The sequence below is a fragment of the Oncorhynchus nerka genome, linkage group LG6 (genome assembly GCF_034236695.1).
Source record: "Oncorhynchus nerka isolate Pitt River linkage group LG6, Oner_Uvic_2.0, whole genome shotgun sequence".
Taxonomy (NCBI): Eukaryota; Metazoa; Chordata; class Actinopteri; order Salmoniformes; family Salmonidae; genus Oncorhynchus; species Oncorhynchus nerka.
In genome coordinates, this window is record NC_088401.1 from 53,162,799 (window position 1) to 53,189,560 (window position 26,762).

At 41.1% G+C, this 26,762-nt stretch overlaps 1 protein-coding gene and 1 pseudogene across 2 annotated transcripts; both read left to right on the plus strand.

Annotated features, from left to right (window-relative positions):
* Window positions 1-394: 394 nt before the first annotated feature.
* On the plus strand, window positions 395-6,360 carry LOC115131151 (transcription cofactor vestigial-like protein 2). Of its 2 annotated transcripts, none has more exons than XM_029662746.2 (4): window positions 395-654; window positions 3,248-3,459; window positions 4,462-4,857; window positions 5,124-6,360. In XM_029662746.2, exons 2-4 carry the CDS (start codon window positions 3,267-3,269, stop codon window positions 5,153-5,155), a joined length of 621 nt encoding a protein of 206 aa, XP_029518606.1. In that variant the 5' UTR covers window positions 395-654; window positions 3,248-3,266; the 3' UTR covers window positions 5,156-6,360. The 2 variants fall into 2 exon arrangements, with proteins under 2 accessions (XP_029518606.1, XP_029518607.1); XM_029662747.2 differs by lacking the exon at window positions 395-654 and adding an exon at window positions 2,704-2,989.
* A 6,512-nt stretch (window positions 6,361-12,872) lies between these two features.
* Window positions 12,873-26,762, plus strand: part of LOC115131152 (parapinopsin-like) — a 29,302-nt pseudogene continuing 15,412 nt past the window's right edge.

Here is a 26,762-nt window from a genome sequence, read left to right on the forward strand (position 1 = left end):
ATACCAAGCATATAAAGCTTGTCTTAGTTTAACAATATAATTATTACTTGCACAGTGCACAAAAAAGTATGATAATGGTGTTTTCTCGGCGTAACGGCCATTCTATAACGATGGTATTCATTTGAATCCTTTCAGTATCACACAGTAGATATTTCCACACTTTATAATTAAACTCTTTCCATATAGCATGTGTTCCCATAAGCCATTTTCTAAACGTGAATACGAGTTGACAGTGTAGACAGAGTTGACAGTGTAGTTCACTAAGGAATGTTTTGATAAGGTGCTGCCGGTGTGTGGAGGAAGTTGTTAAGTTACATTCTCATCATACTGTCGTAGCGCATCACACCCTCCCTCGCGATATCTCCACACAGCAGGCAGCTCGAGCGCAGGATGTGTTGAATGAAGGCGGGTTTCTGACGAACAAACTCCAATAAGCGAAGAGATCGATGTTTTCTCCATCAATCTGGAAATTTGAGAGCACAGTAATCTCAACAGGTTGTGTTTTATCAGCAGCATTTGAGGAATGCCAGTGCTGTTGTTAAAATAACATTATTTTGAGTAATTGTGCGCAATTGCATATAGGCAGCATCAAGGGTTACTTCAATCAATCAAACCTGGGACTTGGTCCTTGATCAGAGGAGCTCACCTGCTCAGGTAAGAGAGAGTACATGGCATGCATTTCTTTGTAATATAATCTTACAAGACTGCATACGTAATGTATAGTTTTATCAATATTTGCAGATACATGTCTGATTATTATAATTCCCCACTTTATGGTGTATTTATTTTTTTCTGACTTATGTCACTTGGGAACTTTTTTATTCAATATTACATGGTTGTTGACATAATTTAACTGAAAAAAGGTAGGCCGATTTATATACAGAGATAAAAGTTGTGATGCAAAAGGCAGGTTGACCTTTATTGTTATGAATCTTGCCCTGGAGGCAAAACTGAGCGTTTCCTCTAGATTGGCCAGCTGCAAAGTCAACATTGTCTATATTGTAGAAACATAAACTTTTTGGTCTTAAATTAAGGTTAGGGTTAGCACTGTGGTTAAGTTTAAGGTTAGGTTTAAAATCAGATTTTATGACTTTGTGTCTGCTCCAGCTACACACTAAAATATAATGGTTCTAAATAGACCCAGATAAGGGTTATTTGACTTGTAACCATAACGGAACCCTTTTTGGTGCTGTAGTTACAACCCTATTTGGACCCCTTTTATATAGGACCCCTTGTAATGGTTCTTTACAGAACCTTTATGGAGAATGGTTCTATAAAGAACCATTAAAAAAGGATCTATATAGCACCGGGGAAAAAAGGCTTCAGCTGTGGTTACAACCCTAATTGGGGCTATATGTTTCTTTCTAGATGCTTTATGGAGAACGGTTCTATAAAGAACCTTTTTCAATCTGAAAGGTTCTTTGTCGATCATTTTGAAGAACCATACAGGGTTCTTAATTCTGGTCAGCCACATTATACTGTTAAAATGCTATAGGTGTTATTAATGAGTTAATTGACAAGTTGAATCAAGTGAGCTACCTCTGGAACAGCTGGGGGGTCCCTGAGGAGAGAATTGAGACCCACTGACTGATTTAGTCAACCATTTTCAATTGACAGGCCATACATGACTCATTCACAAGACACCATCACTGGCCATAAATAATATGCAATGGCATAACACAACACATTAGATAAACTGGAATGACACTCTCACTCAGGGTTGTACAAAAAGAGCTGTGCGCAAACCACACCCCAAAATATTCTAATGAGCCGGTCCCCAACATTTTAATTATCACCAAAAGAGCAAATAACCTTTTTGTGAACTGTAAAGAGCCATTGAAGAATTCAAAGGTTTTTTTGAGCCATTATGGTTCCACATAGAGCCATTACCCTTCCCAAAGAACCCTTGAGGAACCCTCATTTTTAGAGCGTAGTGACCGCTCTGCAGAGCTGCCTCCAGTACATGAGTCATCTCAATAAATGCCAAACTGTATAAAAAGGATGTAGTGAACAGCCTGTAATGTGCTGACATGAATAAGCATTGATTTACTTTGAACCTTTGTGTAATGACAAGCAGACATTGTTTGCAAATAACAGATAAATACCAATAAAAGATGACATTTCAGTCAGGTTTTGAATAGCTTATCCTGCCCACTATTTTATGTTGATACATGCACAGAAGAAGGCGATTTCTCAACATGTGTTCGATGAATCAAATAAGATCACCTTGATACTTATTGAATTATTATTGAATTATCATCCCGGCAGAGTGGAAAACAAAATGACAAATGAATGTTAGGTTATAACCCTTTTACTACTTAACGGTGAGATGATCTGTGAATTCCTCTGGATGCTACAATAGCCACTCAAGTCAGTAAATAAAACAAAAATGGAGAGAGTAAGCCCTAGTTCAAAAACCTCTCTATCGCCGTACCAAACTTAAAAACACGTATCTTTGTCTTTGGAAGAGTGGGGATAGAGTGCCTTCTGAAACCACGCAATGCGCCTCGTCAAACTTCTGACAATAGTTCGGCAGCCTCTTTCGGTGCTATGCAAGTGAAACAGGCCTCTGTTTCAGGCAGCGCGTCAGAGCAGTTCTTCCACTGTCGGGAGAAATGGTCATGTATGTTAAAATATGTTAATTGTAAAGGTTGCTTGGCCACACCCACCGCGGGAAGCACAATCATGGGCTCGGATTCTTAGGTGGACTTCTGTGAGAGGTCACTGTTATGCCAGCCGACTAAACTCAACTCCACGATTCACGATGGAGTTGAGCGGTGACTAGTGTGGGCGGACTGGAGTTCCGACGTCACATAAAATAAAGTTTTTAAAATCAAAATCGATGGATTTCCACACCCAAAGAATAAGCCGCGTTTACAAAGAACAAATGTCACGGAGTTGTTTAGTCGGCTACTGTTATGCCTGAATTGAACCCAAACCAACGAGGAAGTCTGCTGCAGTGTTGAGAGCGGTTGAATGAAAACAATCGGTATGCCAAGCAAAGCTCTTAACCGTCCATGCCAGACGACTTTTAATTTCTATTCAGTTTGACTCACCATAAGTTCAGCGTCTGAACTGTGCATTATAATGTTATATCCATATCCCTTAATTATGGACGTACAAAAGCCATAACTCAGCAATCACATACTGTATGGGTAGCCTAGCCTACAGATGATGCATGGACTTGTTAGGCAAAATATGAATGTTCTCTACCTTCCAACCATTGTACTCTACTATGTTCCCACAGGATCTAAGTTGAGTCAGCGATGGCAGGACATTCAGGTAGCCCCCAGGTAGTTCTAAAGACAGAGGAACAGTCCAATAGAGTCATCTTCACCTACTTCCAGGGTGACATCGGTAGCATGGTGGACCAACACTTCAACCGTGCCCTCAGCAAGGCCAGTAAGACCAAGGCCCCCAGCGGGAAGGGCAAAAAGAGCCACAAGGCTGTCAAATCTGGTGAGCAGACTGATACCTAACTATGCAATGAAGGTTGGAATTAAGATTGGAGTGATTGATTGAGTGATTGGCCAATACACTTGGAGTCCAGTGCAATTAGGAAATAAACTTTATATAAAATATACATTTTTATAATAATATATATATATATATTATTGTGGCTGAATGGAAGCAATTCCCCGCAGCAATGTTCCAGCGTCTAGTGGAAAGCCTTCCCAGAAGAGTGGAGGCTGTTATAGCAGCAAAGGTGGAACCAACTCCATATTAATGCCCATCATTTGGTAATGAGATGTTTGACAAGCAGGTGTCCACATACTTTTGGCCATATAGTGTACATAGATCTAAATCAGGCTTGAATTATGAATGCAGGTACTATCAGTCTGACAATGATTTTGATGTGATATGAAGGCTAAGGGCTTCATGTTTCTAGAACCATATCGCAATTGAGAATCGATTCAGATTTAGATGGAGTAATTGGCTGTTTTGGCTGCCAGAGCCAGTACACAGTGCATTCGGAAAGTATTCAGACCCTTTGACTTTTTCCACTTTTTGTTGTAAAATTGATTACATTGTTTTTTCCCCTCATCAATCTACACACAATACCACATAATGCACTGTATATATATATATATATATATATATATATATATATATATATATATATATATATATATATATATACAGTGCAAAAAAATGAAATGCCTAAGTCTATAAAATAACATTACCTGCATCATTTCAACAACTATATATATATCGTTGTTGAAATGATGCAGGTAATGTTATTTTATAGACTTAGATTTTATCTGCTAATTTCAGCTTGTCTATCCCCCCCAAAAATAAAAAAGGCATTTCATTTTTTTGCAATGAACTTTGTATGCTATCATCATGATGCTGTGTGCACCAAACAAGAAAACGTGTGTTCACTGACATGTGAAATGTACAAAATGAACACATTTCTAGACTCTTTGTGGATGTATTTTTGTCTATCCACATCTGTTTCAGAGTCTGACTCAACATCTTGCCAGTGGGTTGTTCCAACCCCATCTTGGTCTGAAGACCATTTTCCCCCTGTGTCTGGTCGCCTTCATCTGAGCAGCACCAATGAGTCTCTTTCCAGCCACCGCCTGGCTCTCAGCTCCCCAGATGAGAGCACCAACCCATTGGCCTTCGCTCCGAGGCAACATGGTGGTCTGGGCCTGCCTGCCATGGCCTATCCTCACTCCATGTCCCATGAGGGCCTGGGGGTCACTGGACAGCCTTACACCAACTCCCTGCTCAATCTCTTCCATAGTGACCAGTCAGAGGTGGCTGCAGGCGTGGCCTCGGGCTCCAAACCAGAGCTCCTCCCTAGCTGGATGGGTCAACCTGGCTTCAGAGACCCCATGAACCGTGACTCAGGTATGGCTGCCTCTACCCAGATCCCTTATCACTATGCATGTGCAGGGAGAGGGAGACTTCTTTCTTTCACATAGATTAGATAGTGAACTGACAAATAAATCTGTAATTCTATATCCATTGGATTTTGTAAAGATTAGGGAGGTTTTACAGTATCTGTGCTCCAGTGTTTTTTATTTTTTTACTTCATTTATTTTGGTGGTTTGCTTGGTTTTCCAAAGGTCTCTTTTGAGTTATTCAACACCTATTCTACCCTCTTTTGGGAATAGGTCTGCAGAAAAGGGAACTCTATTGGTATTAAATGAAGCATGACCGCGCAGGGAAGAGAGGAGTCTGCAACATGTGCATGCTGTGTTCACTCCTCTGGTTATCAGACAGGCCTCCTCCACAGCCACTAGAAGAAGGAAGTGCCGGTAACTCTCCCCTCTGTTCCTCTTCAAAGGATGACTTCAGTTCCTCACAATGCAGCAGCTGGAACTGCCTCTCAGAAACAAATCACTTACTGACTAACCAGTTTGCAAACCGGATCATAATTCACATCAAAGACCAAGGTGACAACCACTGCCAGTCGCCAGTATGCTGCCTACAACTCAATAGCTTTAAGCATTTATACACAAGGACAGAGAGAGAGGGAGTGAGAGGGAGAAGGGGGTGTTTTGCATGTGTAAGAAAAACAGTGTTATGTCAAAAGTAGCCTGTATCGACTGGAGAAAATTTACAACGTTTTTTAAGACTATTTTATTGAAATGTTGGTGTTTAGGAATATCTGTTTTCTCTGATGTGTGGACTTCTTAAGGAGGGGGTTTTGATGTGATTTTCAGTTGTGATATGGAAACAGAAACTGTTTTCATTTTTTTGCACGTAGCAAATTAATGAAATGCCGTTGATATCCTAATAAATGATTGCCAAAGTAACCATGAAAATGAAAGATGTTTATGAAGAGGTTTTTGTTATTCAGAGATTTCTGATGAGAATACCAAGTAGACTATCTGCATTGCATTGTAGGAATTGACACAAACCTCTTTTACTGTAATAATTGAGTTGTGATTCGTGATTAAACATTAAAAAATATATATTTTCCATCTTAAAAGTAGACTCAGGGAAATGACATTGCCACAAGCAGCATCGCATATTTTGAGATGAGCAAGATGCAAGACTTTGCTCCCACACAGTCACACACAGTATCTGTGCATGGGTTCACTTCACCCTGTTAGAGCGTGGTAGCCACAGGACCAAAACGGGAGAAGTTGAGCCTTGCTGTTTACTTTCTACATCTACGTCATATCGCTGAGTCTACCTTTGATGAAGTGGAAATACATGATGAACTGGATCAGATGAGATATCTCTCGCCTGGCAAGTGCACATAGTGTACATTACTTTCACAGGAACAGACCTCAAGCCATTTAGAACAAGTGTGACAATACTGCCATCCCGTGGCTGAAAATAAGAAGAGGGAAAAGGTGCCAAATGTATTTCATTTTCAAATTAAAAATGTTAAGAAATAAATACTAGACTACTAAATATGGTCATGTTTTTGCATTAATTCTTTTATGTTCATTATGTGTATTTACATTTACACTTCAGTAATTTAGCAGATGCTCTTATCCAGAACAACATACAGTTAATGCATTCGTCTTAAGATAGATGGGTGGGACAACCAAATATCACAGGCATAGTAAGTACACTTTTCCTCAATAAAGTAGCTAACAGCAAAGTCAGAACTAGAAAGGTGGGAGTCGAGGTGTGGAGGGGGATAATTTAAGATACTCTTTGAAGAGGTCCCTACCTCTTTCAGGTGCTTTTGGAAGATGGGCAGGGACTCTGCTGTCCTAGCTTCAGGGGGAAGCTGGTTCCACAATTGGGTGACAGGACAGAGAAGAGCTTGGGTACGTGGTGCAGACACAGATCCTCTCCACGTCATCTGGTAGGAGCGGCTTGCCAGGTAGGATGCAATCCAAGAGTGGGCAGAGCCTGAGACACCCAGCCCTGTAGGGTGGAGAGGAGGATCTGATGGTTCACGGTGTCAAAGGCAGAGGATAGATCTAGGAGGATGAGAGAGAGTCAGCTTTGGCAGTGCAGAAAGCCTCCTTGACACCGAGAAGAGTAGTCTCGGTTGAGTGATATGTCTTGAAGCCTGACTGGTTAGGGTCAAGAAGATGGTTCTGAGAGAGATAGCGAGAGAGTTGGTCAGAGACTGCACGCTCCAAGTGTTTTGGAAAGAAAAGAAAGAAGGTTTATGGTTTTTGACATCAGATTAGTTGAGTGTTAGTTTCTTGAGGAGGGGAGCGACTCGGGCCATTTTAAAGTCAAGAGGGGACGCAGCCAGTGGTCAAGGATGAGTTGATCGGGGAAATGTGGATTGGGAGAAGATCTCCAGAGATGGTCTGGAGAAGGGATTAGAGGATGGGGTCAAGCGGGCAGGTTGTCAGGCGACCAGACCTCACTAGTCACTCAAGCACGGAGCAGGAGGGGAGGGCCAAGCCACCCGGGAGGAAAGGGGACAGTGCGAGTCATACGATGCAGAAAGGGAGGAGACTATGGTCGAAGAGGCAAAATCAGGAGACAGGAGGGAGAAGGATTTTGCAGAAGGGAGAGATGATAGGATAGAAGAGGAGAGAGTAGTGGGAGAGAGAAAGCAAAGATTGCAACAGCGCAAGACCATCTGGGTAGGGGCTGAGTGGCAAGGGTTGGAGGAAAGGGAGACAGAAAAGGAAACAAAGTGGTGATCAGAAACGTGGAGTGGGGTTGCAGTGAAATGAGAAGGCGAACAGCTTCTGGTAAAGTTGATGTACAGCGTATTGCCTGCCTTGTTAGTTGGAGGGGATTGGGAAAGGGTGAGGCCAAAAAAGGCAAGGAGGGGAAAGAGAAAAAAATCATCAAAGGGAGGTTTAAGTTGCCAAGTATGAAGAGCGGTGAGGCGTAGTCAGGAAATTAGCTTATCAAGGTGTCAAGCTCATTGGCCCAAGGGCACCTGGTGGATGATACATGACAACAACGCTAAGCTTGAGTGTACAAGTGACAGTGACATAATGGAATTCAAGTGAGGAGATGAGAGAGGGAGAAAAGAGAAAATCTCCAGTTAGGATAAATTAGTAGCCCTGTGCCACCACCGCGATAACCAGATGATCTTGGACTACGAGAGAAAACGTGGTCAGATGAAGAGAGAGCAGCTGGAGTACCAGTGTTCTCTGGGGTGATCCATGTTTCCGTCAGGGCCAAAAAGTAAAGGGTATGAAAGGCAGCATAGGCTGAGATGAACTCTGCGTTCTTGACCACAGATCCGCAGTTCCAAATGCTGCCAGTGACCCGGGGAATTTACCTCGACTAACCTGTGTCCCCGCACATTGACTCGGTACCGGTACCCCCTGTATATAGCCTCGTTATTGTTATTTTATTGTTTTCCTTTCTATATATTTTTTTCCTTTAGTTTATTTGGTAAATATTTCATTTATTTGGTTTATTTGGTAAATCATTTCTGAACTCTATTTCTTGAACTGCATTGTTAGTTAAGGGCTTGTAAGTAAACATTTCACGGTTATATTTGGTGCATGTGACAAATAAAATGAGATTTGATTTGGACACATCTCATGTGCACGTGCACACACACGCAAACACACGCATACACAAAACTCTTGTGTGGTTCCTTCCTGTGTGTATCGTGTCACCACTGGTGGTACAGAAGAGCCTTTGTTCCTTGGCTTCAACACCAATAGACATCTGAGGACTTCTAAACAAACAGTATTCACCTGTATCTCAATACATATAAAAAAATATATATATAAAAAATAATTATTTGGTGGAGATTTGACATTACTAGCTAATTACACAAAGTTCCAGGCATCCTTAGCATTCTATTTACATGTACGTTTTTTTTAGAGTGAGATGAGGGGAGTCCTTTGACATCCATTTCAGCAGTTTGATTGATGCGCTCCCATCTGCATTTGTCACAGAGGCTCCGTCCAATCAATTGGTTGGACACGCTCTTCTCCCTTATTCAGAGTGTATCAGTGACTCAGAAGCCAGGTGTGCCACAACAGTAGCAGTGCAGCGCTACACATGACTAATTAGCTAATTAGTTACAGAGAAACAGGGATGTCAATGTGGAACAATAAGAAGTTTACAGGTGACCTTATAATATAATGTCCCTTAGATTTTTCCCATGGTAATGTGTTATTTCAGTTTCACAAACACATTTAGAACCTAATTGTCTGTCCAAGTTACAGATTGACCTCGTATTGATACCTTAAAAGTTGATGGGCAAGTGCGTTAACCCAAGGGTTTGTTTTATTTGCCAGTTAGCATTGTTGAGTGCGAAACAGTGTGTGGAAGGAAGAGCCTGCCCCCAGTCACTTCAAAACATGGTGACGCTGCCTTTTTTTCCCACTCTTATCTAAAAACTCTAAACTGACCTATGATTTTTCAGGTGGCATTTGGCCATAATGGATTCCACTGTCTGCTCTTTCTTGTCTCTATCTTCATCTCTATCAGTCTCTAACCTTTAACTCAGTTTCAGTCAGCACCACTATATCCACATTGAATTCCCAATCCATTTCAAATCCTTTGTCGGAACTCGCAATCAGTTGCATTAGTTAGTGCCAATAAAAGGGAATCGCTTGGAGGAGCAATATTGGTCATGACGCCCTTAGGAAGCAGCGGCGGTACGAGGGGGCACTAGCCACCACTGATGTATGATTGGCCACCTTTGGTTCCCCACATTCTCATTGGGTCAGAGCGCTGTCAATCTGTCTCAGATTGAAGAGGAAAAGACTGTGCGTTCATTCTGGTTTGCCCGTTGGGTGGAATACTTTTTGTGGCCTCACAATTTAGTTTAATGAGATGAAAGCGCTGCAAGCGTTGATCTGGATATCCTTCTCCCCCAAAAATAATGTTAAACTAGGTGCGAGGCCTAATTACACAGGACGAACTGTGGTTGAAAATGGTTTCCTTTCAGACGGGGGAAACCCCCGGCCTTGATGGCATTCCAATAGAGATATAAAAACCTTTTAGGAACTACTGAAAGATCCATTACTACTATGTTTTAATTACTGGTAAACACGCACAAAAAAAACGTAGATTATCAAATAACATTACTTGCATAATTTCTCATTTCCAATACCTCAAAGGAAGATATATTGGAGAAAACATTAGACAACTAAAAATAATTGAAAACTATGAGAATGCAGGGAAACCAGGTCTAATTTTTATAGCAGATTTTGAGAAAGCTTTCGATACAGTATGTCTAGAATCAGTTTATACGTGCCTGGATTTTTAAAATAACTATTAAATAATATACAACAATTCTTTATAAAAAAATAATAAATAACGGTTACTTCTCTGAGAACTTGAATTGTCAAGAGGCGTAAAAAGGTTTCTCTCTGTCACCATAGTTATTTATTATGGCCTTTGAACTGTTAGCTCTAAAAATCAAATGATCTAATTAAGGGGCAAACAACGAAGGGATTAGAGACAAAAGTAATAATGTACGCTGATGATTAAAGGTTTCTTTTGAGTCCTCAATCTTCAAAGGCCTTATTGAGGACTTGGATCATTTCTCTGGAAAGGGGATACCTAGCCAGTTGCACAACTGAATGCATTCAACCCCTCTGAATCAGAGAGGCGCTTTAATCGACATCCACACCATCAGCACCCAGGGAACAGTTGTTATTGGGGGTTAACTGCCTTGTTCAAGGATAGAAAATCAGATTCTTTTCAACTTCCAGGCTTGGGGATTCGAACCAGTGACCTTTAGGTTATTGGCCCTTAACCACTAGGCTACCTGCCACCCCTAAAACACAAATGTACTATATTACGAATTGGGTGTCTAAAAGATACAAACTTGAAATTGCCTTGTGGTCTCCTGATTAAATGTAAAGTTACACCGAAGCAACAAAAGAAAACGTTGCACCCACATGATGTACCAGCACATCCTTGGTCTAAAGTGGGAATGGATCTGTTCACAGTCAAGAACGTTCCTTGTCTGATTATAGAGGACCACTATTCAGATTTTTGGGAAGTGGAGAAAGTGATTGACACAACAGCCGCTTGCATTATCGACGGTTTTAAGCAGCAGTTTAGCAGATATGGCATACCTCAGTGGTGTAGTTACGGACAATGGGTCCCAGTTCACGAGCCAAGACTTTGCTTTGTTTTCATTAGCCTGGGAGTTCCATCATGTGACCTCCCCACCCTACCACAGCCAGAGTACTGGTAACGCAGAGTCAGCAGTAAAAATAGCAAAGATTCATCACAAAGGCTATACAGATGTGTGGCAAGCCATTTTGGTGTCGAGAACAACTCCCACAGAGGGCTTCGACTGCAGTTCTGTACAGCGCTTATTGTCTAGACGCACTCGCTCTCTGTTGCCAACAACTCCCAAGCTCCTCGCACTAAAGGTCATTAGGGATGTTCAGGCACACAAGCGTGCACGTCAGGATAAGTCAAAACATTACATTGACCAGTATGCAAAAAATTGACCTGTAATAAATCAAGGCCAAGCTGTCAGAATGCTCCTGTCACCTCACACCAGGGATGCCACATACATCTTGGCACATACGTAGGGCACATTAGCGCAAGGTCATATGAAGTGGAAGTAAAGGGCCGAAAGTATCGAAGGAATCAGAAGGACATACCCCCAGTTCAGGAGAGCATATGGCACAGGAGGGACACATGGGATGACTGTGAATATCCTCTGGATCGTGTGGGCATTACACATAAAGAGGAGACTGGGAAGACCCCACCAGGGCAGTTATCTCTGCCGACAGTACCTCCGCAATTTCAGGAGGCTGTGGAAGAGGAAGGAGAGGCCCTGAAGCTCCCAGATGTGCCCAACGTCCTAGTGGTATCAGTGTGACACACTAGGACAAGGGCTAAAATAAGACCGCCCATGCGGTACGGGAGACAATGTCCCTTAAGAGATTGACAATGAATTGTGTTATATTATAAAAAAATGTTTTAAAGGTGTTGATAATGTAAATAGGTATTTTCACTGTGGTATTGAAATGGTATGAAGTGCTCGAGCTAATTATATATGAAAAGGAAGATGTTAAGATAGTGGGCATAATGCCAACCCAGAGATGGCCCTAGTCGGGCACCTATCTAGGATATATAAACTGGATCATTATGAGTGTCTGAATTGGGATGTCATGACCTGTAACATGTAATACCTGAGTAAAGGATTATTCTTGCATTTTACAAAACTCTCCAACGTGAGTTATTCTAGCTTTCAATATATATTTTGTTTGTTCAAATCGATGAAGGTTTTTTTATTCAGAAATATGAAGCAGACATAGGCTACATCATCATGGTTCAGAAGAGGGTGAGTAAAGAGATAAACATTAAAGGAGGGGGAGCATGAGCAGTAACTAAGTTGTGTGCGTAAAATAACACACCGCAGAACGTGATCCATATCCTTAGCTTTGAGAAATAGGTTTCCGGAGGGGGCGTGGCAGGGCGGGGCAGGGACAAAATCTCTGTATTCGCAACCGCGGGCCTTTTAAATAACATTCTTAGAAAGTTAATTTAAAAATAAATTTAAATTCTGAGAAAAGACTGTGTTTTTAAATAAACATTTTAGAATGTATTCTAAATGTTACTAAACTTTTCATGTGTTTTTTATGGAAAGTCTTCTTTAACATTCTCAGAATAATTTGAGAATATTATTTTTAATAGAACCATGCTGAAGTACTGAAATTCCCACAAAATAACGTTGTTTCTTAATGTTCTCTGAACCATTTGAGGACATTCCCAATGTCAAACCAATTGGAGAACGTTCCTAGAACATTACCAAGATATAAATGAAATGTAACCGTGTTTTAACATGTAGGAAACGTTCTGTTAAAGTAATGAATTGCCAAGAAATATCGTTTTTTTGTTAAGATTCTTAAAGGTTCTGAGAATGTTACAAAGCCAAGTAACGATCCTGCACCATTCCCGGGAAGTTGTTGGAAAGTTGTATGCAAATTACCATTAGGACAACCACGCTCTCACCAAACTCTAAGAAACATCGACTGCCACTCGAGCATGTTTTTGGTACTAGCTGGGTTGTAAAAGTGATAGAATAAATGGGGGTTCTGTATGTCTTCCTTTGCCACCGAGACTGTTGTGAGCATGTGTTCTGCACTGTGAACGAGTTTGAATGAGTGAGAGAGCGTTCACTCCTCTTGTTGTAAGTCACCCCCGCGTGCGCTGAGGGTGCTGATGGTTGTCCACATAAGAGCTCTGAATTTCAGCAGCACCGAAAGCTCTGCTTCCAACCTAAGCACCAATGTCAGTGTTCGGGACACCTTGGTTCCCCAGGACACCCTCGACCTGAGCAGGCAAGGCCACACGGTGGTGGCAGTATGCCTTGGGCTCATTTTGGTCCTGGGATTCTTCAACAACCTTCTTGTCCTGCTTATCTTCGCAAAGTTTCGGTCGCTTTGGACGCCCATAAACCTCATCCTTCTGAACATCAGCGTGAGCGACATCCTCGTGTGTATTTGTGGAACTCCATTCAGTTTTGCGGCAAGTCTACAGGGGAGATGGCTCATTGGACACCATGGTTGCAAGTGGTACGGCTTCGCCAATTCGCCTTTCGGTGAGTTTTTCAAATATTTCAACAGGCAGCGAAAGCCATGTAGCCTACACTTTAGGCTAACCTCCATGTGACAAAAATAACAAATATTTAGCATATAGTAGTTTCTTAGCCTAAGCAACTTTACTGGCAAAAGGGCATGCAAATCCATCAGATTATTACTGCTCGATCAATTCTTAAATAAATCCTCCAGGCTCATTATGAAAAGTCTCAGAGCACAATTCATCATCAATTTATGACTGTATATCCAATCTAATTAATAAATGAATGGTATTTTATTCCTCCCTGTGCTTGTCAAATTTTCATTAACCTACATTTGAATATGAAAACAGTCGAACATGAATGAAAAACGGTTGCATAAAGCTTTAGCAAGAGACATTTGCATTCAACCTTTATACCAAAATTGATTCGTTTCGGTGTGTGAATAAGTTTCAATGTGCACTTGACTGGGAAGCTTGACATAGTAAATGTAGTGACTTTGCATAGGACCTTGAAAATGTAAAGCATGTAGACTGTTCTAATGTATAACCCCATAATGGGACCGCCCATTCAACACAGAGTACAACAGCCTACCCCTTTTAGATCAGCCACTCATACAAATTGTAGCTGATCTTATACATGTACACTTCTCACCTGTCATCTCTCCTTGCATGTCTCTGGATCCAAAATTGGATAACCAAAATGGATTGAATTATAATATGTGGGTGTTTGACAAATGCAGTTCATTATGTTAAATAAAGGTTACATAAAAACATGTTGGTGTCATTCATGTTTCTGATTAAAGTGTACAAAAAAAATGGCTATTCTTTTTAATGAGCTTGGCAAATACATAAATTGTCAAAGCAGGTTATTGGTCCAATGCTGTGACATTTGGCTGATGGATATCTTTAAAGCTTAGTGATTATCCCGATGGGAGCGATACGGCTTCCCTGTTCCCCTCCCTTTGAAACCACACAGGAGGGCAGTGACACACACACACGCATGCATGCCCCCCCCCACCACATAAGCGCACACACATGCAAACCCCGGCTCCACAGAAAGCTCAACCAAACCTGTAAACACTCCTGGAGGGGAGGAATGGGCACATCACGCCGGCCCTGAACAATTTCTCTAATGGATGCCATATTTTACTCTGTCTGCTTCCTGACGGCTCTATATGCTGTCATTCTTCATAACAGCCAGCAACCACTAATCAAGGATGGCATCCATTCACAACTAACAAAGTCTCAAAGTACTCTGAGCACTTAGGAAGACTAAATTAAGTTGGGCAAACTTTTTCTTTCGTTGCCTTTCAGTTGTTGCACAGGAGGAAAACTTTTAGCATGTTCTCACCTCCTGAGAGGACACACTGTCAATTCAATAACAAGTCACACTTCCTAGAATGTCAGGCTAGTACTCTGAGACAGACTAGCATGATAAAGACACAAACCTATTTTTCCCTCAGCTTTAGACAAACACACACACGTCCCAATCGCACACTTACAGACAGGCAGAAAGACAGGCAGACATGCGCGTGCGTGCACACACACACAGTATAGAGCTGTATAGCACGTCAGCACTAAAAGCCAACTTGCAGTGGTCTGACTTCATGTAGGAATATAATACTGCACCATATATTTTCTTACTGTCCTGTGTGGCATGGCGTGCCAGCTCTCTCTTGGGTTTACTAAATATTACTTTTAACATTTAGCTAAATGTTACCAAAATAGGGCAAAACAGAGCTAATGATTGTTATGTAACCTCCCATTCTCCTTAGCATCTGAATTCTCAAACTGGTGAAAAAAAACGGTGATAACTGGCATCTGTTATAACAACACCAGACGCCCCATGACACCCTGATAACCTCCCCCGCATCTCTCTCTCTCTCGCTCTTTTCCTCTCTCTCTCTCTCTTTCTCTCGCTCTTTTCCTCTCTCTCTCTCTCTCTCTCTCCTAGGGATCGTGTCCCTGGTGTCTCTGTCCATTCTGTCCTATGAGCGCTACCCCACGGTGCAGCGCTCCACCCAGGCTGACGTGTCTGACTTCAGAAAGGCCTGGCTGTGTGTGTGGGGCTCCTGGCTCTATTCCCTGCTATGGACCCTGCCCCCCTTCATGGACTGGAGCAGCTATGGCCCGGAGGGGGCCGGGACCTCCTGCTCTGTCCAGTGGACCAGCGCTCTCCGGCCAGTGTCTCCTATGTGGTCTGCCTGTTCATCTTCTGCCTGCTGTTGCCCCTCGTGATCATGGTCTACTCCTACGGCGGGATAGTGGTTTCCTTCAGGGGGGTGAGTGGTAGAGGTCGACTGTTTAATCGGCGAGGCCGATTTTAATTAGGGCCGATTTCAAGTTTTCATAACAATGGGTAATCTGCATTTTTTGGACGCCGATTATGGCCGATTACATTGCAATCCACGAGGAGACTGCATGGCAGGCTGACCACCTGTTATGCGAGTGCAGCAAGGTAAATTGCTAGCTAGCATTAAACTTATCTTATAAAAAAATAATCTTAACATAATCACTAGCTAACTACACATGGTTGATGATATTACTAGTTTAATAGCTTGTCCTGCGTTGCATATAATCGATGTGGTGCCTGTTCATTTATCATCGAATCACAGGCTACTTCAACTTCGCCAAACGGGTGATGATTTAACAAAAGCGCATTCGCGAAAAAAGCACAATCGTTGCACCAATGTACCAAACCATAAACATCAATGCCTTTCTTAAAATCAACACACAAGTATATATTTTTTTAAACCTGCATATTTAGTTAAAAGAAATTCATGTTAGCAGGCAATATTAATTAGGGAAATTGTCACTTCTCTTGCGTTCAGTGCAAGCAGAGTCAGGGTATATGCAGCATTTTGGCTCGTTGCGAACTGTGTGAAGACCATTTTTCCTAACAACGATCGTAATTAATTTGCCAGATTTTTACATAATTAAGACATAACATTGATGGTTGTGCAATGTAACAGCAATATTTAGACTTGGGGTTGCTACCCGTTCAATAAAATACGGAACGGTTCCGTATTTCACTGAAAGAATAAACTTTTTTTTTTCGGAATTATAGTTTCCAGATTTTACCATATTAATGACCTAAGGCTCATATTTCTGTGTGTTTATTATATTATAATTAAGTCTATGATTTAATAGAGCAGTCTGACTGAGCGGTGGTAGGCAGCAGTAGGCTCGTAAGCATTCATTCAAACAGCACTTTCCTGCGTTTGCCAGCAGCTCTTTGCAATGCTTGAAGAACAGAGCTGTTTATGACTTTATGAATCTCAACTCCCGAGATTAGGCTGGCAATACTATAGTGCCTATAAGAACATCCAATAGTTAAAGGTATATGAAATACAAATGGTGTAGAGAGAAATAGTCCTATAATAACTACAACCTAAAACTTATTAACTGGGAATATTGAAGACTCATGTTAAAAAGGAACCCCCAGCTTTCATATGTTCTCATGTTCTGAGCAAGGAACTTAAATGTTAGCTTTTTTACATGACATATATTGCACTTTTACTTTCTTCTCCAACACTGTGTTTTTGCATTATTTAAACCAAATTGAACATGTTTCATTATTTATTTGAGACTAAATTGATTTTATTTATGTATTATATTAAGTAAAATAAAAGTGTTTATTCACTACTGCTGTAATCGGCCAATTTTTATATATACAGTGGGGAGAACAAGTATTTGATACACTGCCGATTTTGCAGGTTTTCCTACTTACAAAGCATGTAAAGGTCTGTAATTTTTATCATAGGTACATTTCAACTGTGAGAGACGGAATCTAAAACAAAAATCCAGAAAATCAAATTTTTAAGTAATTCATTTGCATTTTATTGCATGACATAAGTATTTGATCACCTACCAACCAGGTTACCTGGTCCTCCAATAATCGGCGTTGAAAAATCATAATCGGTCGACCTCTAGTGGGACTCAGGTGGGGGAAGGTCCATTTTGAAAGCAGTCAATACCGGAAGTGAATTGAAGTGTATGAATGGAAAATGTTTCCATTCATTCATGAACTGAATTTCAAATTCTCATGTTTTTCTTCCTAAATGGACTCCAACCCTAGAGTGGTGCTGTCACTCATTGGTGGTTGGCTACATGGTGTCTGGTGCCTTATTGAGACTCATGATGAAGATCATGAGATTATGATGAAGTGTGCACTCTGGTACTAATGAAGTGTGCACTCTGGTGCTAATGAAGTGTGCACTCTGGTGCTAATGAAGTGTGCACTCTGGTGCTAATGAAGTGTGCACTCTGCAGCTGGTTATATAGTAACTCTACCTGTCAGATCTGTGCTTTACATGACATGAAAGATTTTGACATGCTGAGACAGAGTCTGCATTGAAATATATATTATATATACAAAAGTATGCGGACACCCCTTCAAATGAGTGTATTTGGCTATTTCAACCACATCGGTTGCTGACGGATGTATAAAATTGAGCAGAGAGCCATGCAATTTCTATAGACAAACATTGGCGATAGAATGGCCATACTGAGGTGCTCAGTGACCTTCAAAGCTGCACCGTCATAGGATGCTACCTTTCCAACAAGTCAGTTCGTCAAATTTCTGCCCTGCTAGAGCTATCCTGGTCAACTGTAAGTGATGCTATAGTGAAGTGGAAATGTCTAAGAGCAAAAACGGCTCAGCCGCGAAGTGGTAGGCCACACAAGCTCACAAAACGGGGCCGCCAGGTGCTGAAGCGTACGGTGCGGAAATATTGTCTGTCCTCGGTTGCAACACTCACTACCGAGTTCCAAATGTCCTCTGGAAGCAACATTGTGGGTTTCCATGGCCGAGCAGCCACACACAAGCCTAAGATCACCATGCTCCATGCCAAGTGTTGGCTGGAGTGGTGTAAAGCTTGCCGCCATTGGACTATTTTTCATGGATCAGGCTAGGCCCCTTAGCGCCAATGAAGGGAAATCTTAACGCTGCAGCGTACAATGACATTCTAGACAATTCTGTGCTTCCAACTTTGTGGCAACAGTTTGCCCCCGTGCACAAAGCGAGGTCCATACTGATGGTTTGTCGAGATCTGTCTGGCCTGCACAGAGCCCTGACCTCAATCCCAATGACAATCCTTGGGATGAATTGGAACGCTGACTTCGAGCCAGGCCTAATCGCCCAACATCAGTGCCCAACCTTGCTATTGATCTTGTGGCTGAATAGAAGCAAGTCCTCGCAGCAATGTTCCAACATCTATTGGAAAGCCTTCCCAGAAGAGTGGAGGCTGTTGTAGTAGCAAAGGGTGGACCAACTCCATATTAATGGCCATGATTTTGGAATGAGATGTTCGACAAGCAGGTCATGTAGTGTATCCTGGTCAAAATCAAGCTACTGTTGGGTAACTGAAAAACATTTTATAACAATGATATTGGTAGTTCATACAGGTAATTGTAGAATGTATACCAAAATAGCTTTGTTTTTGATGTTGACAGACCGTACTGTGGCTGCCCGCATAATGGTTCAAGCCAGACCATGATTCACCATTATACACAGACCCTACTCAGCCTTTGTGCTTCTGGACCCATTATCCCTTTGACAAACAGTGTAATTGGAAAGGATGTCTGGATATATCTGTCTGGCTGGATGATTGGGAGATATTATTACATTTATACAGAAGTATTTCCTTCATTTAATGACTGGAGGCCAAAACCAGATAGCACTACACAGTACAAACAAGATGTTTCAAAAACACATACGGAGACACAATCTAGATCATTTCCTCAATGTATTTTTTGCCACTGCTGTGACCATGCTATAAAGATCTATGGTAACACGTAGCATGGCGGAAAATAGTTCATGTCTATTAGGAGAAGCAGCTAGATATTGGCTCATGGGCAGGCTCTCTGGGGAGTATTGGAGGCAGGCTCTCTGGGAAGTATTGGAGGCAGGCTCTCTGGGAAGTATTGGAGGCAGGCTCTCTGGGAAGTATTGGAGGCAGGCTCTCTGGGGAGTATTGGAGGCAGGCTCTCTGGGGAGTATTGGAGGCAGGCTCTCTGGAGAGTATTGGAGGCAGGCTCTCTGGAGAGTATTGGAGGCAGGCTCTCTGGAGAGTATTGGAGGCAGGCTCTCTGGAGAGTATTGGAGGCAGGCTCTCTGGAGAGTATTGGAGGCAGGCTCTCTGGAGAGTATTGGAGGCAGGCTCTCTGGGAAGTATTGGAGGCAGGCTCTCTGGGAATCTGGACCTGGTTGTGTTCAACCCTCCTTAGGTTTTTGTGAATCATTCTTGCCGTTGAGGGGCTTTTATAAGCCCTGGGCATCTGGCTCACACAACCAATTTGTAATTAATGGGTTCCAATTGGTGGCTGCCTGCCCTGCTCAGAATGCCCTCGCCTTATGCTACCCGCCAGCGCTACTCCATGAATGAATCAACTAGGAGCCATTTTTGGGCTGTGGAATAGGCCCTTACTATTGGTGACAATCCAGTTATGTAAGTGTCTCATTTTCCCTGTGTTTGTTGAAGCCTGTTCAGCTGAAGGGACCAGCGCTGCAGACCTGATTACTTGTGAATTTCCGCTTCGCTGATCCACCAGTCACCTTCCTTCTGAAGCCCCCCCAGGCTTTTCTTAGAAACCAAGCACCAGCTTGTGGAGTAGTACAGTCATCTGAGAGGTGAATTACAATTCACCATGCAGTGACACATCACACAGAGAAATGACATTCATATGAAGATAATCAGTATGGATCCAGGGTGGTATTTTATGGTTGGGCCTCACTGCACATCTTAATTCCAGGCACACTGTTGGTCATAAAAGCCTCTCCCATCACTGTGAGATTTATCATGCCGTAACTGTGCCTCAGAATAAATGTCGATACGATGGCATCCTAATGTGTTACTCCAATGCATGGCCAAATCTCCAGGTGTCACAAATGTACCTTTTTTTATCAATTTCCTGAAAAGAACAGTCTGAGCCTCCAAGATAGAAGTGCCTGCTTCCTTTGTGGGTCTGGAATAGAGAAATCCAGGCAATACACCGGAAATACCCTTTGTGATGGCTTGGCAGCAGTAGAATTCCTATTACATGTTTAAGAAGATTGCGTATGTAACAGAGGTTATGGCCTACTCGGCCGGCAACAAGGCTGTGTCTAATTGAGCATCAGTGGTGGTCGTTGCCGTTTAAGATAAGGGAGGATGATTACTTTTTTTATGAACATGGCCTTATTTCTATTACAGCATATTGGATGACTGTCATTCATATTCCATTCACCCAGCTCAATGTAATATTGATAGGTTTAGGCTACTACATAATACTCACATTTTCCCTGTGCCCATCATGAGGTTGCTACAACCTAGCCTATGAACGAAGGTTTACAAGGTAGGTGCACAGGTTGAGAGAGTTTTCAGTAATCTAGGTAACAGACAGTGACACCTTCAATACCACCTTGCACACTCTTGCCTGCATCTAGCTGATTTATGGTGTAATCATCAGTCCAACAGTTGCAAACGAGTTTCTATTGGACAAATTCAGGTATCCCCGTTTCATTCCATTTGCTTCCGTTTAACCGTTTAAGAAAAGGTTTTCAACAGAATCTGTGCAATGAATATCCCAATGGTCACACGCAAACAGTTCAGTTTCATAGCAGCCACATTCAAACAGCTCGTTGTACATATAATTCCTTCTCGCCTCTATCTACACGCTCTCCTCCTCTCACCTTTTTTCTTCGCTTGTGGACTTCAGTTCACAACACATCAGCTGTGTCTGTGACTAGGAGAAAAAACCTTTCCAAGCTAAACCTTCATATCATGACCGCTACACACAGCCTACATTGTTGTCATGTCATAGTCAACATAGCTACTAGAACTAACACGTTAGTAAACCCGCTACAATCACGCAGTACAGTGTAGTCAGCAATCAGTTTAGCAGTTACACCGGAGGGCCTCGGTGGCAATAAATTAATAAAACCAAAAGCTTACCTTGACTTAGAGTTCCAGTGTTAGATAGCCAGCTAGCTAACATAGCATTCCTGTCTGTTTGAGTAGGCTAAACTGCATTTGACACTAGCTAAGTGAAAGGGAAAGAAAATATACAATGAAATATTGCTCTCTCGCTTCACTTTCGTTTTTGAAGAAATTAATTTGTTCAAAACTGTTAAACTATTGTCTTTCTCTCTTTGAGTAAACTACTCAACACATTTTATGCACTGCAGTGATAGCTAAGCTGTACCTTATGGCTCCAGTCCTAGATTCATTCTCTGATCCTTTGATTGGGTGGACAACATGTCAGTTCATGCTGCAAGAGCTCTGATAGGCTGGAGGACATCTTCCAGAAGTTGTCATAATTACAGTGCTAGTCTCTGGAAGGGGGTGAGAACCGTGAGCCTCCTAGGTTTTGTATTGAAGTCAATGTACCCAGAGGAGGACAGAAGCTAGCTGTCCTCCGGCTACACCATGGTGCTACCCTGCAGAATGATGCTGAGGCTACTGTAGACTAGGGTTGAATGGCGAGAACACAGTTACCGATATGTACCGGGATTTACCGACCAAAACCACTCCCCTTTCCCAGGATAAATAACTGCAAGAAACCAGTAAATTATAATAAAGTATTTATATGAACAGCATGGTGTGAAATGGAACTGTTAAACTATATGCAAATCTAAATCTGGCTACTCAATGGCTTCTGCATGATGAATCATCAATGCTCAAGGTGGGGATAGGCCGCCCATCTCAGTACGGAGCGCAGTTCACAATGCATGTAGACCAATCATCTCATTATGATAACTTTTTTTTTGTGACAGGTAGGCCTGCATTTGCTGCAGCATAGTTTATGCTACAGTAATATAAAGACCGAATGCACCTCTAATTAACCCATCTCCATCGGGCTTTTAGGATCACCTTGTTTTTTTATTGGAAAGATGTGTTTTTTTTATTGCAGCTGCAGAGTTCTAAAACAGCTTATCACTCGAATATCATTGCTTTAAATCAGTGCACGCGCGAGCACTCTGTCGCAGTCTTTCTCTCTCCCCGTCTTTCTCTCTCCCCGTCTTTCTCTCTCCCCATCAACTCCATTCAAATTGCACCCAAAATAGATCATTTTCTAGATGGATAAATAGTCCTATATATAGATGTCCTAGCCTACCTCTTTCAGGTAATACATTGCATGCAGTTTTAGCCTTATATTTAGCTAATTAATGATGGGTTATGCATAATAATCTTCTAACTTATAGCCTCTCTTGCACAATAAGCTGTGCTTTGCTGGCCTCTATCCTTAGCTCTTGAAAAGCTAGAATAGTATAGCTTGCTGGACATTGTAATTTTTTTTAGCCTTTCTCATACCAATAGACTATTCGAAGAGGGACACAAGCTATTATTTGCTGAATGTTAAATACATCAGCCAATAGAACTTACTGGTAGTTTTGAAAGGAGCGAATTTGTTCTATATTAATCAAGGATGTCATTAGAATAATGAAGATAAGGACAATGCAACTTATTTCATTTAACTGTTGGAAGCGAGGAAGGAATGAAGCAACAATAGAGAGAGAGGAGGTACAGTAGGCTAATAACATTAGGGGAAATATTATGAAAGGTAGGCCTATGTATGCGTCAGACTACTAATTATACAAATAAGCCTATTATATTAACAAAATTAGAATCAAATTCGCTAGTCACATGTGCTGAACCAGAATTGTAGGTTTTCTCCCTGCTTTATCATGGTTTGAAGGTAATTCCAGTCCATTGAATACAGTATGAGACAATACAGTTCACTCAAAATGATTAACCTACTGGAGCTAATTTCATTTATTTACCCAAGTGAGCATATAGCTAGCTACATCTATGGGCTTTTATGTTTTTCTGTCATGCTTAAATGTGCATTAGCCTCTATCATACAGTACCAGTTGTCGTGTCTGTGACTATCATTAAATGTGAAGACTGTATATTATCAAATCAATTCTGTGTAATTTAATGACCCGATTAAACTAATCATGTAACTTTAACTAGGAAGTCGGGGCACCATGGAAAAATGTTGTTTATAGAGTCTCCTTTTTCCCAAACCGACTGTTCAGATATTTTAAAATCTTATCAAAACAGGCCCTTATTAATGAATTGTACCTCATCTGTTCTCATTACTGAATATCGCAAACCCTTGGCTATCTGCACAAACTCTAGCCTCCATAATGAATCAGCGATATACAAATTGGCTTAATTATTTACTAACTAACTAATCAAATCACAGAAATACATAAACAAACAATAGTTATTGGTTACTAACACAATGCATTGAATAGTCCCTAGTGGGCTAAACCCGTATGACGGCTTGGTAGATAATGGAAAGAGGTGGGGACAAATAATTAAGCCAATGTGTATATCGCTGATTCATTATGGAGGCTAGGTTTTGTGCAGATACCCAAGGGTTTACGATGTTTAGTACTGAGAACTGATGGGGTACAATTTATTAATAAGCGACTGTTTTGATAAGATATGAAAATATCTGAAGTCGATTCAGGAAATAGTTATTTAGTTAATGACAGTAAATATTTTCCCGTGGTGCCCCGACTTCCTAGTTGATTAAAGTTTAGATGATTAGTTTATCAAATCAATTCTGTGTAATTAAAATAAGTCTTCACATTTAATGATAGTCACGTTACGACATATAGTGCGCCGTGTGAGGAATCTAAGATAGAATGAGGCATTTATTTTGATTCAGCCTGTATAAATTTGAAAAGCAGATTGCATTATACACCCAGATTATGCTATACAGCAGGGGAGTTGTAGACAGGAATTATTGGTTGTGTGTGTTTACCCATATAAGTTGTCCTGGTGTCGCGTATCTGATGACGTCAGGGTGTCTTATGAGTTGGTAAAGTTAGTGATAAAATTTCTAGTACTTGGATAACAATCCAGCTAATTATAGAAATTATAGAAATTGATGCGTGTTAAGGGAATTTTAATCAATGATGACTAATTATGTATACATTTCAATCAGGACTGACTAATCAGAATACTATTATGTTACTGTATATGTATGAATTTTCTTTTTAATCCTAATACTGAATATAATGTGTGTAAATATAATCAAGAATTAGAACAATGACTGTCTGTTCCTTGGTAGAAATGAATGAACTATATCACCAGAAGGCTTATCTTCAGAAGCTGTCCTGAGCTCAGGTCGTATATTATCTTAATAGGGAGAGACGATGTGAGAACCATGCAGCCTTTGTATTAGAACGGAGATGGGACGGGTTGGTACTGGAACTAATGACGTCATTTCCAGTTTATAACCTGTGGTAAACTGTATCGTGTTCAGTACTCTCGTGAATAAAGGCTGCTATTTGACTTTATACTGGGCTCTGTCCATTTCTATAAAATAAAATAAGGGTCATACAAATCCTTATGAATGACAGAGTGTTTAATTTTAATTGGGTATTAAAACAGATTAATTAAATTCCTGCAACAACGCGTTGGGCCGAATGTGCTATTTCTGTCTCCCGCGTTTCAGAACCGGGTAGACTCTGTCATTATTAATTTCTCGAGCGAGGACAGAGAGGCAGCCGAGGAGGAGGTTTTAGCTTGACAAAACGATGATTCTCTGTCCCTCACGGTCTCAGTAGCGTGAGTAGACTCCGTGTATTTCTTTGTTTACCACGCGTTCCAGTTAAACCATTCCCATCCCTTTAAAGGGATTCTATGTTATGCTTGAAAGTGTACAAAGTAGGATTAGCTTGCACGAGATGCTACAGCTAACAAAGGCAAAGTAACCATTTCGTTTTTCCTGTGTCACGTTGAAATTCCTCCGTCTTAAGCGACTTAAGTCCCACCCTTTGTACTTCCATTTGACTTCAGCTTTCTGCGTTCAGTGACCCCTGGGGGTGAAGAATCGGCAGGATTTAAAAAAATGTTTTTAATCATTTGTGACACCCAGTGTGTATCACGTTTATATCAAGTGGTTACTAATGTTATCCAGCCAATCAACGGATTGGGTATAGTTGTCTCTTTCAATTTAAATAATAAGTAAAATTGCCAGACTTACCTTTTTCAAATTGACATTTTAAATAATTTCCAAATTGATTGGTTTCTGCAAATGAGACAATTTTCCACATTAACCTTGATACAGCAACGCTCTCAGGTTAATTAAAGTTGAATTCCCAAATAGCCTACACAGGTTTGATTTATCATTAACATTGATTAATCAGTCAAATTTGCTTTTGCAAAGCTCATTCAGTACTTCCCATTACTGAAGGAAATCCCGCCTTCGCAGGAATCCCATGTGGCTTCGGCCTTGGGGATAAGTGACCCTAGTGGTGAATGTACCTTAACTGTAACCAGTAGTTCAAATGTTATGATAATCCAGACTATCTTAATTGATTGGATGTAATCGTCTCATTCAATTTAATAAGTTAAATTGTCGAACATACACTACCGTTCAAAAGTTTGGGGTCACTTAGAAATGTCTTTGTTTTAAAAGAAAATCACATTTAAAATAACATCAAATGGATCAGAAATGCAGTGTAGACATTATTAATTTTGTAAATGACTATTGTAGCTGAAAACGGCAGATTTTTTTTATAGAATATCTAAATAGGCGTCCAGAGGCCCATTATCAGAAACCATCACTCCTGTGTTCCAATGGCATGTTGTGTTAGCTAATCCAAGTTTCTCATTTTAAAAGGCTCATTGATCATTAGAAAACACTTTGGCAATTATGTTAGCAGAGCTGAAAACTGTTGTCCTGATTTAAAGAAGCAATAAAACTGGCCTTCTTTGGACTAGTTGAGTATCTGGAGCATCAGCATTTTTGGGCACGATTACAGAGTTAAAATGGCCTGAAACAAAGTTTCTTCTGAAACTCGTCAGTCTATTCTTGTTCTGAGAAATGAAGGCTATTCCATGCGAGAAATTGCCAAGAAACTGAAGATCTCAAACAACGCTATGCGCTACTCCATTCACTCAGATTGCAACACGTAAGGGTATCTCCAGAACACTCTTCTGATGCTCAACACACATGCCACTAATAAATAGAACCCTTCATTCAGGAGGAAAGTTATTAGAAGTCATGAACCATAATCACACTGCGTATGACTGGTTCAGTGCTTACTTCCGTCTTGAGGGTAACTCCTCCGTGGATGACATACAGTTGAAGTCGGAAGTTTACATACACTTATGAGTCATTCAAACTCGTTTTTCAACCACTCCTCAAATTTCTTGTTAACAAACTATAGCTTTGGCAATCCGGTTAGGACATCTACTTTGTGCATGACAAGTCATTTTTCCAACAATTGTATACAGACAGATTATTTCACTTGTATCACAATTCCAGTGGGTCAGAAGTTTACATACATGTACACTAAGTTGACTGTGCCTTTAAACATCTTGGGAATTTCCAGAATATTATGGCTTTAG